At 34.8% G+C, this 14,950-nt stretch overlaps 1 protein-coding gene across 2 annotated transcripts in view; it reads right to left on the bottom strand.

Moving 5' to 3' along the window:
* Positions 1-14,950, bottom strand: part of PAK2 (p21 (RAC1) activated kinase 2) — a 103,752-nt gene that overhangs the window by 43,439 nt on the left and 45,363 nt on the right. The window contains exons 2-3 of one of the 2 annotated variants that reach the window (XM_036998107.2): positions 8,372-8,558; positions 7,667-7,874 (exon numbers count right to left, since the gene is read on the bottom strand). In XM_036998107.2, coding sequence (XP_036854002.1) covers positions 7,667-7,853 — 187 coding nt within the window. In that variant the 5' untranslated portion in view covers positions 7,854-7,874; positions 8,372-8,558. The remainder of the gene's footprint in view (positions 1-7,666; positions 7,875-8,371; positions 8,559-14,950) is intronic. The other variant, XM_036998098.2, reaches the window with a different exon arrangement.

Below are 14,950 nucleotides of genomic sequence, written 5' to 3'. Positions count from 1 at the left end.
ACCCAGGGTTTTAGTATTTTACAGAGTTGTACAGCCATCACCAAAATCTAACTTTGGAACATTCTTATCACCCCTAAAAGAAACCTTTCTATTTATTAGCAGTCTCTCTCCATTGCACCTCCTCACCCTCTCCAAGCTGTAGGCCACCACTAATCTTCTTTTTGTCTCCACAGATTTTTCTCTTTTGGCCATTTCATGTAAGTGGGCTCATATAACATGTGGTCTTTGGTAATTAGCTTTTTCCACTTAGTTCTTTTATACATTTTAAAAAGACTTTGTTTCCCCTTCACTTTCAAGATATTTTTCATAGGATACAGAATCCTAAGTTGACAAATATTTTTCTTACAGTACTTTAAAGATTTTATTCCTTGTTTTCTGGTTTGCACTGTTGCCTACATAAAGTCTGTTGTCATTTTTTGTTCCTCTATATGTAATATGCCTTTTCTTTTTGGTAGCTTTTTATTTATTTATTTTCAATAGAATATTTCTTAGAGGTGTTTTAGGTTCACAGAAAATTGAGCCAAAGGTTTGGAAGCTTTTAAGATTTTCTCTTTATCACTGGTTAAACAATTTATATGCTGTCATGTAGTTTTCATTGTGTTTCCTGTGCTCAGAATTCACTGAACTTCTTATATCTACAGGTTTACAGTCTCCATTAAATTTGGAAATTTTCAGTCATTCAAAAAAAACTTATTTTTTGTCTCACCTTCCCCTTCTTTGGAGACTTTAGTTATAGATATATTAGTCTGCTTGAAGTTATCCCATAGCTGCTGTTCACTTTTGCTTCAGTCTTTTTCCCCCGTGTTTCATTTTCAATGATTTCTATTGATATGATCTTCAAATTAACTAATCTTTTCTTTAGCAATGTCTAATTTACTGTTAATCCTGTCCATTGTATTTTCCAACTCTAGAATTTTGATTTGTTCATATTGTATCTTCCACTGCTACTTTTTAATATGCTGAATCTTTCCTTGGGTTCTTCAACATATGGGATACAGTTATTTAACTCTTTTAACGTCCTTGTCTACTAATCCCATCATCTGTATTATTTCTGGATTGACACTGATTGATGGATTTTACTCATTATGGGTCTTTGCATACCTGGAAAATACTGAATGGATGCCAGACATTGAAAACTTTTCCTTGTTAGGTGTTAGGTATTTCTGTATTCCTATAAATATTGGTGAGCTTTGTTCTGGGATACAGGTGATTCTTGGCTGTTTATTCAGATAGAAGATAAATGAATTTAGAAATAATTTATCCTTTTAGGTATTATTTTTAAGTTTTATTAGGAAGGACTAGAGCAGCATTTAATATAAAGCTAATTCTACCCCACTACTGATGAAAGACTCCGTCCAATACTGTATACTCTGCATGGTTGGAGTGGGAAACATTCTGGGCTTTCAAGTATGTATTGAAAGATGTTGTATACTACTGTCTCCTTTCTCATTCTTGTTGCCCTTGTGATATATATTAAAACAACATCAACAATAACCAAAACCTTTTTAAATGGACATTTTAGTTGGATCTGGGAAGGAAAAGTGTAAATAGAGTGGTCAATCTGCTATATTTAACCATAAGATTTCTCCTAATATAGAAGAGCTGAAAGTTGTGTTGTTTGATAAGTCTGCATATATAAAACAGGAATGTTACTGTCAGAATCTGTTTACAAAGATGCTATTGACCCAGTATTAGTAGGAACATACTTTTTTTTTTGACTAGTGATTTGTGCTCAAATGTCCATCTCTCTAGGTCTCCCAGGCACATACAGTATTTATTGTAAGAGATCTGGCTATGGTAAGGGGGCAGGGCACACTGGTCATGGAAAGGAACAGAGGAAAATGCAAGCCTAGTTAGGCCTAGTATCTTTACTGAAATACACAATTACATCTATCATAAACAAACTCTCATTTTCCACCAGACTGTGAATAATTTGAGTTCATGCCCTCTACTCTTTTTATTGGTGTCCCTTTTAGTTCTTGCCTTTCAAAGTTATAAAGTAGTGTTTCTTGTAACTTGTAACTTGGTATCCCGCATAGTGGAGAAAATATTTAATTAACCAACTATAAGCTAACGGTTTAGTTTTTACATGGCTCTGAATGGCGGACAGAAAAGCAAACAATTTTGTGTGCTATAAAAATACTTCTTTCTTCTTTTAAATATATCTGCTCAGCATTCCACTTCTGATTTGCATATGGCTAGGAAAGATATTATTTTCTTATATGATCCTGATTATAGATGACCAGTCCAAGGTAGGCATCTAATTCAAGCCAGGTCAACCATAGTTCCCCACATACTCCCAGAGAATTAGATTGATTCAGGAGTGAATACCTAAATTAAGCTAGAATTAGCACCCTGAGAATCATTCCCTCACTAGTAAAGCAAGTCACAAAAATAAAGACCAGGAACTATTGAGGGTTATGCTTCCTAACACACAGAGAAAATCAGTCTGAAATAAGAAAGAAATATGATCAGGCACACAGAAAGGGGAATGATAGACATATAGCAAGAGAATTCCTAGTTCCTATTATGTCTAAGGCCCAGCCATACTTTTCAGCTGGGAATGTTAAGAGTTTAGAGACATATACTAAAGAAAGTTCAATATATGTTAGGAATATAGAATGAAAAGTTAAGGAAGTGAAAATGACTGAGCAGAACTTGAGACACATCTACATACATTAGTCCACTTAAAAGAAAATGACAAAATATCCTAAAAATCTGTTTAATTCCATTTGTTTTTACAAAACACACACATGTATATCCAAATACTCCCTGTATTTTAGTAGTCCAAGTAGGAAGGGAATGGGATATTAAAAACAGTATTTAAAACAAAGATATTGAAGCACATCTCAAATCAAACATTGTGCTGGAAAGATACTGCTATATAAACAGAAACACTGCTTTATAACTTTGAAAGGCAAGAACTAAAAGGACCACCAATAAAAAAACGCCCCATAATCATCTATCTATAGATGTCCACCAGGCAACTGGAACACTTGATGGGAAGTAATGGACCAGGAAAAGAAACTTCTTACAATAAAATACACAACTTTAGTATACTAGGGGAAAAAACATTCTTAGAATCATTTTCCGACTTCACTAGACTATAAACCAAGCAGGCAGGCAGCAACCTTCAGTCAAGATGTAGGGCCCCCGAGTCATGTATTGCACAAAAGTTACTTAAGAGAATCATAGTATGCCACTGCCACATCCTTTACAGCCACCACCGTTAGGTACATTTGAACAGAGTCTCAGGCTAAAAAACCCCCATCTCTTTAAAAGAAAGACTCTTCTGTTTTCAGTCTAACAGAATCAGTGATTACCCTTTTCTTCTTTTGATCCAGAACAGCCTCAAATTGGTGAAACTAAACTTGTTCCATTATAAGAAGGGTATTCTTTGGGAAACAGGCAGATGAATATGAGCTACTATTATTAATCTTAGAATTAGATTTTTAGACCAGGAGGATATTTACAGTTCTATTATCTTCATAATCAACCAGAAGTGAAGGTGCACATAGGTTGAATAATTAGATGTGAAAAATCACTTTAGTTAATACACACTATACCACTCAACACTACCTAACTACACAGACTTTCAAAAATAAGCCAAGACAACAGCTCATCACTAGATAGTTCAAAGGTTTAATTTTTTTAAGTTACACTTTTAGAAAAACAATCTGTGATACTTTAGAAAATATCTGTGACCCCCAGTTTGGCAAAGACTTCTTAAAATACAAAAAGCTCAAACCATAAAGTAAAAGAATCGATCAATTCAACTACACCAAAATTAATAACTCCAGTTCATAACGAGATATCACTGCAAGGGTGAAAAGGCGATCATAACCTGGAAAACTGTATTTAATAACATAATTGATGAAGGATTAGTATACAGAATATAAAGAATATAAATAATATTAATAACGTTGAATAAAAATTTCAACAGAAAAACTGAACAGCTGCTACAGAAAATACATATTAATGGTAAATTAACATATTGAAAAGGAAATTTCCCTAGTCATAAGGGAATGCAAATTAAAGCCATTATGACATACAATTTTACACCTCCTAAATTGGCAAAAATTAAAGTCTTGCAGTGTGAGTATTTGCAAAGATGTTCAGCAAAGGGAACAGTCTTATTCTGTGGATGAGACTGAATACATTTAAAAAATCCTTTAGAAAGCATTCTGACAAACCTAGTTAAGTCACACAGGAATATCCTGTAACCTAGAAATTTTACTTCTAAGTGTATGCCTCAGAGCAACCTTTCAATCTTTAGCCAGGACCCACACTACATTTTACATCCTGACTGAGTACACACATAACCAAAACAAAAGTTTCATGAAACAACTCTTTCACTGTGTATAATACACTCTGATTATTTCTATTCTATTTCATTTACCGCCATGCATTATAATGCAGTGGTCTGTAACATTATATGTATATTAGAATTACCTGAGGTATTCAAGAAATTAAAAGCAATGTCCAGGTTAATTTAAAAATTAAAGACTTATGTCTATGCAAGTCCCTGACTCTAATTCAACTGGTCTGGGATAGAGTTTGGACATGGATTTACTTTTTTAAGCTTCCCAAAAGATTTTAATAAACAATTAGAATCAGGAACAAGTAAACTAATGGGCTACCTGATGTTTGAAAAGCATTGCCCTAAAGAAATAACTGCACGTGTATCCACCAAGAGATATGTTCAAGATTAACCATGGCAGGATTTTTCAAGAAAACAACCCAAATGTGTATTAACAGGAGACTGCTTAAAAAAATTGCCATATATTTATACAGTGTACTAATATACAGCAGTGAAAAAGAGCAAACTATAGCTACACATAAGCAGTGAAAATGAACTACAACTACACATATAAGAAATTGAGTGAAAAATGTTAAGTACTAGAAAAATAACTTTAAGTATGATTCCATTTATGAAATGTTCCCAAGTAGGCAAGCTTAAACTACATATTATTTGGGGATATTATGTCATAAAATTACAATAAAAAGCAAGGAGTAAAAAAATGCAAAATCCAGGATGGTGGAAATTAAGGGAGCAAAGAGACAGATGGGGCAAAGTAGATGGGGATTTCAAAGGTACTGACAAAATAGGATGGGTGATGGGTACAAGGACGTTTTATTAAAATATATACATTATGTATAGTATATTCTTATGTATATGATGTCACCACAGAACTAAAAAATTAAAGCAAAATTCTGTTTGTTCTAGAACAGGCTAAATTAATCAAAGGTAAAAAATCAGACATTAGTTGCCTGAAGCCAGAGGAAGAGTAGATTGCCTGGGATAGAATCTGAAAGACTTTTCTAGGGAGACGGAAATGGTGTATAATGTGATATGGTGATAATGATCATGGCTTACTTAGACAGGTGTATCCATTTGTTAAAATGGTACAGATAATTTTTGTGCATTTCAATACATGTAAACTTTACCTAAAAAAGTAAGTCATGTGAAGGCACAATAATTGTTGAAGTTGGGTGACAGGGTTCACTAGACTATTACACTTAGTGTATTTTGACACTTTCTATAATAGAAAACTTTTTAAAAGAAGTGAAAAAGGAATTAGGTAAGGCAAAGTTTTCTTTTTAAAGTTTGCAAAGTTTTAAGCACTAAAAAAGCTACTAGATCTTGAATGTAATAAACCTAAGAAAACAAAAAGACTTTAGAAATCACCACAAAAATTAATAGCCATTAATTACGATCTCAAGACCTATAAACCTAAGTGCAATCAGAGTCATCCCTGGGCCACCAGGACCCTCACTCTCCCTTTGTTAGGGAGGACCTTGAGTTCGTTACTGCTGATAAGTAAGTCTGGAAGAAAGGAAGGGAAGGCGGAGTTAACAAAGAGTAACACTGGAAGATTCTCAAAATGATGAGAGAAATTGGCATGCTCTTTTTTTATGTATTAATATGTATTTTTATGTGTTTTCTGTTTGTATTTGTGTATTTATATATTTATGTAAATGCATGTTCAATTTGCTCACAAACTCTACCACTGCTCTGAGTAAAGAACTGTCCACACTTCCTTTTGTTTCATTTGTGTTCTTTTCCCCTTTCCAAGGCTGTCTCCAAGTACATTTTGTCCTACCTTGAGCATTCCCCTACTGCACTTTGCACTCTGCTGTCCCTAGACTAGTTTCAACTCTTACAGCAATTTCTTTTGGTACTAACCTCCATAATTATAAGTACGTGTTTACACTGCCATTGTTAGGTTTTCTTATTTTAAATATACCAACTTACTAAAATAGAGGATGAAGATTTACTGCTCTCCAATACACACACCTCTTTACCCTCTTCCCCTGCATACTATTTGGTTCATTTCCTAATTTCCTTCTTTATCCTTTACGTAACCCAGTCAGTATATTTTTCTTTCTCAAATATGCCGAATATACACCCTATCACTTCTGTTAAATAAACTTAAAACACATACTTTCATGAGGTCTTTCAGTTACAGCCTTACATGAAATCTTGAAAATATATGCAAAATTAGAAGTTAAGAGATACACAATAAAATGAACAGGCTTTCAACTGTCCAATAATTATGTTCTCTCTGCAAATCTGAATTCCCCAAGACTTGATTCCTTAATAATATTAACTATATTAACTGTATCTCATTCAGATTTTCAGTTATATATTCTTAATTCTCGAACTAAAAGCATATTTATTATTAGATACAAAGCACCACTTATTTCACTTGGGTTTACTTCCCTGTGTAAACTTACATATATAATTAAAAATGTACCTTTATCTCCACTTACATCTACCACTAGCTATCAGAGCCATATTGCCATGCTTATGATAATTAAACTAACCCCTAACCCTTATTCTAAAATCTATTACAATCTATAATCCCTTATCCAATTCTAAAATCCAAAAAAGGCTCTGAAAATAAAAAATTCTTTGGGTTTGACACCAAAATTATTTTAGTGACTTCAATTTATTTAAGACTATTTATAATCTTTATTTCATGTTGTGTGACTAGGCCAGTAGTTCTTAACCAGAGGCCATTTTGCTGCACAGGGGGCACCTGACAATGTCTGTAGACATTTTTAGTTGTCACAACTGGGTAGGAGGTGCTGCTGACATCTAGCAGGTAAAAGCTAGGAATGGAACCTAAATATCCCATAACACAGGGACAGATCCCTGCAATGAAGCATTATTTGGTTCCACAACATCAATTTTACTGAGGTTGAGAAACCCTGGACTAGACTCATGTTTGTGGAAGACATATTACAGTGTTGATTACTGAGTGCTGCCTAAAACGCTCCTGAGGGCATGATAAAAGACGATATTACTTACTTCTGTTCAAAAATCATGAAATCTCTTTATTAGGTGTTTCTTAAATACCATAAATCTCATTCATGTTAGGAAGTAATAAACTACAGCCCAAATCTTAGAAAACAAAGGAGATGAGTACAGAAATTCATTGAATATAACAAGTAGGAGGAACAACAACTTCAGTTTAATTCTTTTCTATCACAGTTTGAAATAAACTAGTCTAACTTTGGACACCACTACAAACTGTTTTCCTGGATCTGCTTATCATTCTCCATATACAAGATCTCACCTTATTATACTTTAATTAAAAAGACACAAAAATCAGTACCATAAAATAATAACTGAGACTCTTGAAACACAGCAGCTATTTACCTTTTTCTGTGCCTGAGAATATAGAGATGATTTTATTCCTGGGCTTTTTTTCCTCTGGAACAGAGGGCAAAGGTTTCAGACTGTGATTGGCTGACAAAGGGTCTTTGCCTCCAGTGCTAAATATTGTACTGCTCATTCGCACAGGTGGTGCTGGAGGCTTGTCTTCCAGTTCCCCGTTATCAGACATGATTCAAAATTATGATATGGCCTGAAACAGACAAAACAGTATGGTTAAGAACAAGGTAAAAAAAAAACAGTAATTCCCTCCCCAACTTCGAATAAGCAAATTTATCCACTTAGAGGGAAATCTGCAAAATTTGTAAAACTCAATGAGTAAGAAATTAAACTGGCTATCGATATAGGTAATCTCCCCTAACAAATATTTGGTAAATGGTTGGCTGAGGGAATGTTTGAAAAGCTATGTCCAGATTAAAGGTCTGTGATAATTTTTTTGATTCATTTTATTATCATTAGTCTACAATTACATGAAGAACATTATGGTTACTAGACTCCCCCCTTCACCAAGTCCCCCCCTACAAACCCCATAATAGTCACTAGGACTGTGATAATTTTTGGAAAGTATGATGATACTAACATCAAAAAATGTTCATCTACATGCTTCTCAATGTGAAGCAGTGTGAGATGCATAAGATCTCCAATAAAATCATCCTCCCAAGAGTTTAACCTGAATCCAGTCAGTCTTACATGATTTACAGGGATAGTGGGGCTAGAGGGATATGTTCAAGGACAATATAAGGAAACAGCCAAATCCAGAATACAGGCCCTTCTGCAAGACAGCTGTTGTGGCTCTTCACAATGTCAGTGTCGTCCCCCTGGACTACAAGCCTGAAGAGACCTGGTGGCCCATGCAGTACACAGCCTTGATCAGATCCTGGTTAGGGGTGAAAAGCTGCTATTAAAACATTAAAAAAAAAATTCATCTAATCAACTGATTCTAAGAACAAATGATCCAGTGAAAATACAGAAAACATAACAGTCTTAAAAAAAAAAGAGAATCCCACAGAGGAATAATATGTCCTGACTGGCCAATCAAAGGCTATCTCTACAAGAGGACTATTTCTAGGGCAAGGACAGGATGCTTGCTATTAAATGTACCAAACAACACCCCCCAATTCTGAGTCCATGCTCACTAGCCTTCCAATGACAACCTACCTTCCATATAAGCTTTCCTATAGGATGAGAATGTGCCACCGATGCAGCATTTGGTTACTTTGAAAATCTGACATTCTAACTACACACACCTTAGTCTCTTGTAAGTTTTGCAGACAGTCCCATAGAACTTGATCCATTTGGGAACACTGACAAAAGTAAATCCAGAATTTGGCTGAAAACCATGTATGGCCAAATCCCAAGGTTCTGTTATCCTGTGATGCCTTGTCCAGGCAGTCAAGTAACCCTCTTCTGGTGGTCAAGTGAAGAAATGGGGACTAATTCAGTGGAAACTTCAACGTTGTTTACAGATAAATTATTTATTGTAAAAACTCTGTTAACATATATACTTCTACATGTTTTTTGTCTTTAAAAAATGTGGATTACACACATATAAAACAAGCAGAAAAGGTGAGGGGATGCCTAAGTTACAGATGAGTTCTGATACAGAAGTATATATATTAGGAAATATCACCTTTTCTCACTAACCAAGGTTTTGACTGGACATTAAATCTCGATTTGATTATAGTTTTTTAATGCATGTAAGTGAACAAAACTTCATATATATATATACAATGAAAAGAATGCCAACTATACTTAGATAAAATTAAATTTTCATTTTTTATTTAGTTTGAATGCTAGTACCTGAGAAAAAAGCAGGTATAATTTGAGAATTGAGGGATGAAGAGGTTATTGTACCTAATACCACTCCAAATCTTATAGCTTTTGATTTCCTTGATAGGAGTATGCCACTAGCACTGTATTACATATTTTATCTGCCATACTGACTTATTTTTCAGCCTATGAAAAAAAGGAGAAAAATTAACATTTTGAGGGTAACCAGCTAGAGAAAGGCTGGGAGAAGAAGTGAAGATCTATGTCTGTATTTGAGAAAGGCTGACTGAACTGAAATTAATACTGGTGGTCAAGTGAAAAAATGGGGGTGGGATCTAAGAAGGTGGTATGGATGACAATCAAATGGTTCTTCCAGCCAGCTGATCACATCGTGTGAGGTTTATTTTGTTTTGGGGTAGGATGCAAGCAGCATGCAACTGGATGTTCTTAAGCATGGGCTGTCGCATGTACATTATCAGAGAGGACTTCTCTACTGCTATAAATGAGGAAAGATAAGGCTCAGTAACAGTACTTTGAGGATTACTTGATGAATTGATAAATTAAGACAGATGTTTATCTGTTACGTGAACATAACATTAAGGCAAAACAGATCACTTTTTGGGGTGGCCATTAAGCCTAGAGCGGCTGGCTCTCTTCCACCTTAAAAACAAGTTACAACAGAAACAGCTTGTTCAGATTTTGATTATACTGTGAACTTTCCATATTTATGCATATTAAACAATCAGGATAATACCACTAAATCTCAAAATACATTTGCATACATTTAGAAAAGGGAATGCACCAAAATATTAACATGGTTACCTGTGGCTAACAAGTATTTTTTTTATTTTGATGTCATTAATATACAATCACACGAGCAACACTGTGGTTACTAGATTCCCCTCATTATCAAGTCCCCACCACATACCCCATTACAGTCACTGTCCATCAGCATAGTAAGATGCTATGGAGTCACTACTTGTGTTCTCTGTGCTCTACTGCCTTCCCTGTACATCCTCCACGTTATGTGTGCTAATCGTAATGCCTGTTGCTAATAAGTAATTTTTAACTTGATTATAATCATAGCCGTGCTAAAAAAATAATCAGTATAAAACAGTCAGGGCCCAGTAATTACTTAGTGTAAACTGACTACCAGTTGCATCTTTGAGGCTGGCTCGCTGACGGAGGATGGCTAGAAACCACCAGTGCCTCTTCAGCTGTGTATTGTCCCGGGCTGTGGCTAACAGCACGGGTTGTGGAATCAGACTGCTCTGGCTGCAATCTTGGTTCCACCATTTACTTAAGTGTGTGGCCTTGGGTAAATAACTTCATTGTGCCTCAGAAATCCTTGGAGAAATGGCTGGTTCTAGGCAGAACAGAGAAAATAAAGGATGAGCCTAAAGCATCTTAAAGTGTCAGGAGTTAAGGACAGATGTAAAAAAGGATGAGGGCATGTCAAGGGGACACAGGAAAGAGTCCTCAAAAGCCAATGCCCAAAGTATGAAATAAATACTCATAATTCATAAATACAAAAAATGAATAATTAAGTAAAATCGGGGTGATGGGACAAATCTCCCTTACAAAAGAATTCCAAATGATGTATGTAGACACATGCCCTTCTACGAGTTGGCACTTAGCTCTCCCACCCCAACTTGAGTATAGGCTGGACTCAGAGACTCATTTCCAAAGAACAGAGTATGAAAAGGGAACAATAACTTCATGTTGGAAAACTATGTCAAACACTGCATTAACCAAGTGATTAACATTAACGTCACCAGTAATATGTCATGTTGATATCACTCACCCCCTGGTGATGAGAAGCACGCGTCAACTCTGTGGTATTCCCCAAAACCCATAACCACACTCTGATCATGGGAAGAACATCAGACAAACCTAACGGTCATTCTAAATTCCTAATCAGTACTCTTCAAAACTGTCAAAGATATGAAACACAAAGACTGAGAAACTGTCACAGAGCAGATGAGTCCAGGAAACAGGATAATGTGGTATCCTAGAAAAGAAGATGGACCTTAGTGGAAAAACTGGTAAAACCCAAATAAAGTTCAGAATTTAGTTCATAGCAATGTATCAATGTTGGCTTTTTTGTTTTGACATACATTTTATGGTTTATATTAACATTAGGGGAAGACGGGTGACAGTTACACAGGAAATCTACTATCTTTGTAATTTCTCTATAAATTTAAAAGTATTCTGAAATAAAAAGTCTATTAATAAAGGAATTACAGGAGTCCCCCTCTCATTTGCAGGGGATACATTCCCAGACCACTAGTGGATGCCTGAAACCATGGACAGTACCAAACACTATACATACCATGTTTTTCCTATCCACTATACCTATGATAAAGTATAATTTATAGATTAGGCACAGTAAGAGATTAACAATAACTAATAAAACAGAGCAATTATAACAATATATCGTAATAAAAATTATGTGAATGTTGGCTCCCTCTCCCCCAAAATATTATACTGTAATCACCCTTAAAAATTTTTTATATTAGTTCTTTTAATTGATATACATACAATAAAATGCACAAATCTTAAGTGCACAGTTCAATGAATTTTTGTTACTCATGTAACCATCACCCATATCACGACAGCAAACATTCACTGATTCTTGCTCCCCTTGACCTGTTTTACCCATCCCCAACCTCTTATCTGTATGGTAACCACCAGTAAGCACCCCTCTTTTGATGATGTGAGATGATTAAATGCCTACATGACAAGCTGAAGAGAGGTGAATGACAGGCACTGTGACATAGTATTAGGCTATTATTAACATTCTGACCACACATCAGGAGGAGGATCTTCTGCTCTGGACTGTGGTTGACCTTGGGTAACTGAAACTGAAAAAAGAAACCTTGGATAAGGGGGACACTGTAATAATTTCCTCAAAAAGGTAAATATAGAGTTACCAACCATATGACCTAGCAACCCCACTTGCAGTATATACCTAAGAGAATGAAAACATGTTCACATGAAAACTTGTGCATAAATGTTCACAGCAGCTGAAAGATGTTGCTAAATGATTCATAATAGCTAGAAGACAGAACCACCAAAATGTGAATCAACAGATGAACAGATAGACAAAATGAGGCATATCTATAAAATGGACTATTACTTGGCCACAAAAAGGAGTGAAACACTGATATATGCTGTAACATGGGATGAACCTTGAAAACGTAAGTGAAAAAAGCCAGACATAAAAACACATTTTCCATTTATATGAAATGTGAAGAACAGGGAAATCATTTGAGACAGAAAGTAGATTAGTAGTTGCTAAGAGATGAGGGGAACTGGATGTGATTACTAATGGGTGTAGAGTTTCTTCGGGGTATATGAAAATGTACTGTGATTAGACATTGGTAATGGTTGCACAAACTTGTGAATATGCTAAAACCACTGAATTGTACACTTTAAAACACCAAATGCCAGCTATGTGAATTATATCTCAAGTAAATACAAATTAATATTTACCTGAAAGATTAAATGAGCTAATAAAGAATGAATGCTGCTGGTGCTATGACTACTATGATGACCATTATTATAATAAGATTCTATGCTAGATGCTGGATAAAGTAAGAGAAGACCTAGTTTTTCTCTAAGAGTTCATAATCTGAAGACCAACACACACTTGTTTACGTTAGGTTATGCACACATATCCTTTTATCAACATGTTCTTAAAAAGACAGTAATTTAATAACTGTCAGATAATTGTGGGTATATTTAATATATTATATCAAACTCAACCTTCGTAACTTTGGTTGTGGAATCTGAAACCACAGCAAAAGTTTTTTGTGCACTATTACATTCAGTCTACTGATTTTTCTTGTACTTTGAATGGATCTTTTATCAATGCATGAATTTTGAAGTGTCATGAACTGACTATTTGGAGAATATTGATTCACTGAATTATGAACATATTCCCATGTTGATACATTTCATTATAAAAAAAAGTAACATTCATTACCATCACCACTGATCTCATGAGTAAAGTATCAGTACTGGGAAACTGTCAAACTCAATAAAATGCATACAAATTTTCTAAAATTCTAATTTTGACCTGAAAGCTTAAATTTTACCAACTGCCACAAATTCTGTCACTTTGTTCATTTTTGAGAAAATGTCTGCCAAATACCTAAGTCTGAACAACTAGAGTTTTTGGGCCAGTTCTTTCAACTAAAAATGGTGTTCCATGAAGAGGCTCAATTAGGTCAATCATGTAAGTGGTGTTCGCAAGACCCATCGTATTTTCTAAGCGCCTTATTGAGAACTTCTCATTTTGCTATATAAAATGAACTCAAAAGTAGAGCTATAATAAGATTAATAATCTTTTGTTTCATCAAATACATGCTTAAGTGAAACTGGCTCTTTAAAAAAACCTAGAAACACATGGCTACTGCCTTGATTTGTGTTAAAGTAGGGGCAGTTTTACCCACCACTGCTTCTGCACCGTCAATGTGAATGTCAACATAGTGTATAAGAGACAAACAATGTTTTAGGATTATTATGAAAATAGATTTTGACCTCATGGACACCCCCCCCAAGGATATCACATAGACCATACTTAAACAATTGCTTTTTAAAATTATACTCCAGCTCAAAGTTTACTCTCACACCCCCTAATTCTTTCTGATGTTTCATTGAGATAGCAGAAGACCCATGTTTATTTCATCCTATATTCTACAGAACACATTTTTAACACAGGAAATGATTATCAGTGACTAGATTTCCAAGTTAGGGTATAAAAACCTAATCAAATCTTTAACATGCTTGAAAACCTATACAAGTGCAATAGTATTTACTATATGGTTTTTCAAAACAAAAATCAGAAAGATGAGTAAGCTTTCATGGGCTAACGAGAGAGACTAATGAACATTTATATGAAAACACAAAGTCTAAGCAAAGCACATTATGTGGCAACTTTTGGAACATAGTCTTTCTTTATAGTTTGGTTATTCAAAACAATTTCCTTGCTGTTCTGTTTTAGTATACCGCACAATAACTTTCTTATTTTCTGTACAAATTCAGTCCCATAGAACCAAAGAGGTGCTAATACATTATATCATATCTGTTTCAGAGCTTTCTTCTTGGTGACTGTACATTATAAAGTTGAATAAGCTACAGTTCAAGAAATATAGTTACCTGCAGGCAACACATACCTAAGTGAAACTCAAACTTAATATTAAACATGTAAGTCACAGACGTCCCTAATGAAATCACTCAAGATGACAAACATGACAGCAATAATTCTAATATGCTCCATAAGTGATTAGATCTTAGTAAATATAAGCATGACCTTGATATTTTATCACTTCATCTCAAGATTTCTCTAGCTTCCTAAAGAGTTTCTAAGCATTCAGTTTTTGTTTAGAAAAAAGAAGTTAGAATTTGGTTAAATGCACAAAGTTGACTAAAAATAACACCTGATGCCTCCATGAGATTTACCATGGGGCACTCAAAGTAAATATCCCTACCTTT

The sequence above is a fragment of the Manis javanica genome, chromosome 3 (assembly GCF_040802235.1).
Source record: "Manis javanica isolate MJ-LG chromosome 3, MJ_LKY, whole genome shotgun sequence".
NCBI classification, from domain to species: domain Eukaryota; kingdom Metazoa; phylum Chordata; class Mammalia; order Pholidota; family Manidae; genus Manis; species Manis javanica.
Note: the sequence above shows the minus strand (reverse complement) of the source record. Positions and strands in the feature narration are given on the sequence as shown.